Source organism: Lipotes vexillifer, unplaced genomic scaffold (genome assembly GCF_000442215.2).
Source record: "Lipotes vexillifer unplaced genomic scaffold, Lipotes_vexillifer_v1.1 scaffold330, whole genome shotgun sequence".
NCBI lineage: Eukaryota > Metazoa > Chordata > Mammalia > Artiodactyla > Lipotidae > Lipotes > Lipotes vexillifer.
The window spans coordinates 765,101-770,107 of NW_006775627.1; the positions used below are offsets into that span (position 1 = coordinate 765,101).

Here is a 5,007-nt window from a genome sequence, read left to right on the forward strand (position 1 = left end):
GACAATCTTCAGCAGGATTACTTTTAAATTGGTGAGAAAAATAGAAACCAATGTACCCTAATCTCAATGAATTTTACTTCATGAGTGATAGACATAGATTTATTTTGTATTGTATACAGTAATTCAACTGAGAAGCAAGAGTCTGTGCAGTTAGCAGTGAGAACGGCAGAAAAGCTCCTTAAGGAACTAAAACCTCAGACTGTTCAGGGTCACGTGCAGCTTCGCATAATGGAAAACTGTTGCCTGATGGCTACCAAACAGAAATCTAATGTCGAGCAGGCATTGAATACCTTCACTGAAATAGCAACGTCGGAGGTTAGTAGATTTTCTTGTTCAACTTAGCTTTCCTTGGTGGTGTGGAAATATGTACTTTAATTAGTTATTTGTTTTCTGAAGACTGACATCATTATTTACTATTATTAAAAGTTAGATATATAGTTTGGTATGATTTTACATCGTGTACCTTTGTTTTCAGAGGAGGCATTGTTGCATGTTGATGTGTTGTTTATCTCTATTACAACAGTGAGTTCTAGAGAAGGGAAATTCTGCAAGGAGGCATAAATTAATTCTCAAGGGAATGGCTTTATCCTCTGTGTTGTAAGTGTAGCCTAGGTTAACTTACTAAGTGAAAAACAAACACCTGGCTGCCTTGATATCTCAGCTTTTCACTTATGTGAACTTGAAATTTTTCCAGCTCTAGAGCTAAGTGAGATCAGTACTGACAACTTATAATTCATTCATGCAGATAATGATGTTGTTCTTTAGTGACACTGAAATCACCCCCTGTGATAATAATAATAAATATTAAATATTAATAATAAATTATTTTATTACTATTAGATCAAAGGCTTTCTCCTCTTTTCAGCCCATTCAGATCCACTGCCCTTCTCACCCTCTGGGCCTTTTATTTCTCCTTCCCTCACACAGTGCTGTATTTCTCCAATTACTTGCTACTAAGGAAGGAATTCTAGGTACCCATCCCATCAACAGTTGGTAGTAGCCAGTTCTAAGCATGCACTTGGGATTTCATGTTCTTCTACTCACTGGTGTTGGACTCATCATGTGGGGCCTCTCACAGGATGTACAGAATTTTGCTGTGTTTTCTTGTGGTTCAGAGGTCACAGCAGCCGCAGTAAATGATCAAAACCTCCTACAGTGACCCCTCCCCTCTGCTTCCCAGGACCCTGGAGGGCTTTGGAAAACCTGCAACTCCTGTTGGTGTTTGGGTGCAAGTATCCATGGTGGCACTTGACCATGCCACCATGGTCAAGTGCCGCCCTGGGGACAAAACAACAAGGCAGCAGCTGCCCAGTTCCATCCTCAAGCAGAGCCCCTCTGCTGACATTGAAATAGTGCTCAGTTGAATTGACTGCAGCAGCAGATGGATGACAGCAGCTGACAGAACCAGAAATAGGACTGTCCTGTAAGTCTAAGAAATCTGTAAAACATGATAAAGCACCATTGCACCATTGCAAGTAAGGTGTCATAGCTCCCTAATGTTGGGAAGTAACATTCTATCATGTAAGGAGAGTTTAAACTGTGAGGTTTGAGAGAGAACGCTAAAAGCAGTAAGTGACATCACAGCTGTTTCCTAGAGAGACTATGCCAGTTCTTTGTTTTGCTGAGACTACATTTTTTTTTTTATCATTCTTACATATGTGATTAGTAATATACAGTCCTCAAATCTGTTTACTGGCCATACTGTCCAAAGACTGATGTATGAATTGAAGTTTAGTAAGTGAATTTTATCTTGCATTTTTCCCTTTTAACTCATAGGCTGCATATATTAAATATAATGAATATTCATTAAGTAACCAGTGGGTGCTGAGCATAGTCGGAATCACAAAGATAAACCACATATAGACCCTTTCTTCAAGTTTCTCGTAGTCTAGGGAAGATGAGACACAGATACTGAGTGTAATGCAAAGCAAAATCTGTTACATTCTGTCCTAAAGTTGCAAATAACAGTGCTGTAGGACAGGGGCTCCCAACCCCCAGGCCATGGACCGTCCCGGGCCTGTTAGGAACCGGACCAGCCAGCAGCGGGCAAGCGAGCGAAGCTTCATCTGCTGCTCCCCGTGGCTCGCATTACTGCCTGAACCATCCCCCCGCCTGCCCCCTGCCCGTGGAAAAATTGACTTCCACGAAACTGGTCCCTGGTGCCAAAAAGGTTGGGGACCACTGCTGTAGGAGACAGTATAAGGAGAGCTGAGAGACATGGAAGAAGGTATGATTTAAGAAGAACCAGGGTAAATTGCATTTTCACAGGCAGAGTTGGAGGAAGTGCATTCTAAGTTAAGGGGAAAATGTGAACAAAGGCAGGGAGGCATCGAAGCATAGGGTAGATTCACAGCACTATGTGGCCTTCAGATTGACTGAAAAATGACAGGAAGACATGGGAGGAACCAGTGGAAGAAGCATTAAACCCAAGCTAAAATGTTTCCACTTCCTTTCTTCCCCTCACCTTGAACCATTAAGGTACACTGTTTATAATAGAGCTGTATTGTCTTTTGTGATGTAAAGTTGTTGCAGTTCAGAGTGACAGAGAGAAAAACTGGCTGAACATCTTAGGATGTCTGCACCAGAAAAGGCATCATGGGCCTAGTGCAGGGGTTAGAATGCAAGTCTGCAGTTTTAGAAACCATTCTTCAGTTCACTCAGGAGTGATTTCAAGCTGTGAGGAATTGGTTCATTCTAATCAAACTCAAAGTGTGTGATTTTTAAATCAGAGAGTTTATTTTTAAATGTATAGTGTGGGATATTTTTAGTATGTGAATAGGTCTGGACATTTTTCCAGGACCCTTCTCTTCTTGGGCTGTCCTAGGATCTGGCTGACAAATGCATAGTAGGTCTGTATTTTCTTTCCTCTCTAGCCCTTCCTGGGATGGGGGATACTGTTCAATAATTAATAATATCCCACACGTCTTCAAAATCTACTACCAAATTGGTTGTATTTGGCGTTCAAATAAAAAACTTTCTGCCATTCCTTAATCAGGAGAACAAATTACATATTGGGAGTTTATTGATAGACATAAAATTAGACCCAAGGAAGTTTTATATTCCTACAAACCATGTTCATCCGACTCTAGTGAATTGCCCTTCTCTATTCCAGGGTTATTTCTGACTTCCAGCCATGATCAGTGTTGGACATTGAACTTTTTAACACTCTGCTCTCCTTTTGTTCGTTATTAGTTACTGAAACTTGCTATCTTACCTTTATTATAGTCATGATATTATAATTTCTACATCACAGTTTCTCATCTTTTATTTATATTTTAAATGGAAGTCTTTCTGTTTATAAAAGCATCACGGTCCCTCTGCTGAAATTTGAGAAGCACTTTATCAGATTCATACACATAACTGCTTAGGTATGTTAGTTTTCTGGATAGACCGCTAATGGTCTCCATTTTATACCAATTCTTAATAGCTTGTTGGTTTCGCAGAGTGACATTTTCTGACTCTGAGCTCTGTCTAAAAGAATATCATCTTTTATAGTTACTATCAAGGAGCTGCAGACTCTAAATCTAAAAGCATATTTTAAGGCATGAGTTTATTTCATATAGTTTCCAAATGATTAATTAATTGCATGCCTTATTTATAACATTTCATTGACCAAACTTTATTGGGAGAAGAGGCTTTTGAATAAAATGAAAAGGGAGGAGGAAAAGAACGATAGAAGTCAGTATAGATAAGGAATATCATTTGCAGGTAAATCATTCTGTTAGTCCTGTTTTATAGGTGAAAGAACTAAGGAGCCAGAATGCTGAATCTGAAACATAAATGTTCAATTAGGACTACAATGAGATAGAATTTTATTTTTTCTGTTTCTGTACAAAACCAAAACAACCAGTCAGTCTCATTAAAGAAGTTTTCCTAATTGTCTGGAATTGCGTGGTTACCGCACCTGCATTCTTACTGAACTACCTGGACCAGATGGTTCCTCCTGGTAGCCTGAGGTTACTGGATGTGTTACATAATGACCATATAGCAGTATTTAAGTGAAGCCAGCAATAGAATCCACAGGCCGGTCCTTGTATTATGTAGCACTTGCTACTTTCCATGTGTTTTTCTTTTAAACATGGCACATTTATGTTTGTGTATCTGGGGGGTCTCAACTCTTGTTTCCTTATAGAAGGATCATATTCCAGCACTTTTGGGAATGGCAACAGCTCATATGATCTTGAAACAAACTCCACGAGCCCGAAACCAGCTGAAAAGGATTGCAAAAATGAATTGGAATCCTATTGATGCTGAGGACTTTGAGAGGAGTTGGCTGCTGCTTGCCGACATTTATATTCAATCAGCAAAGTATGACATGGCAGAAGAGCTGTTAAAAAGGTGCCTGCGTCATAATAGGGTAGGTGACTGAGGAGTGAAAAATAATTGGTAGCCTTTGTTGTATAGACTTTCTATATAGGTTTTGCTTTATTTATTTTTTGCGGTACGCGGGCCTCTCACTGTTGTGGCCTCTCCCGTTGAGGAGCACAGGCTCCGGACGCGCAGGCTCAGCAGCCATGGCTCACGGGCCCAGCTGCTCCGTGGCATGTGGGATCTTCCCGGTAGGGAGCACAAACCCGTGTCCCCTGCATCGGCAGGCGGACTCTCAACCACTGCGCCACCAGGGAAGCCCTCTATATAGGTTTTTATAGAGTGTTGGTACATTTCTAGGGATTTCTTTGTGTTTTTAGAGAATTAAATGTTTGTTTTTACCACAATCAGGAAATAAACATTAGTAATAAAAAAGAAGCCATTTGCCCTTGAAAATAAAGAAAGAGAGATTGCAGTTTCAAGTTTCACCTGTGGTTTGCCCTACTTACAGAAAGTGTTTTGGAATGTCAAGCGTTTGCCTGTGATTATCCATCTCATCCCAGGACTAATGAAAGTTGCAGAAGAGCATTAATTGCAGACGTCTGTCCCTCCTGTTAAATACTTCTGATGAACTGACTGCAGCTGCATGTTGTTTTCTCATTATTGGAATCCACTCTGCATAATATATTTTGTAGGGAA

The 5,007-nt window shown here is 40.2% G+C and overlaps 1 protein-coding gene across 1 annotated transcript in view; it reads left to right on the plus strand.

The window, feature by feature from the left end:
* TTC21B (tetratricopeptide repeat domain 21B) overlaps positions 1 to 5,007 on the plus strand; it is an 86,257-nt gene that overhangs the window by 72,184 nt on the left and 9,066 nt on the right. Inside the window, exons 25-26 of the mRNA XM_007450055.1 lie at positions 120 to 315; positions 4,133 to 4,357. Coding sequence (XP_007450117.1) covers positions 120 to 315; positions 4,133 to 4,357 — 421 coding nt within the window. The remainder of the gene's footprint in view (positions 1 to 119; positions 316 to 4,132; positions 4,358 to 5,007) is intronic.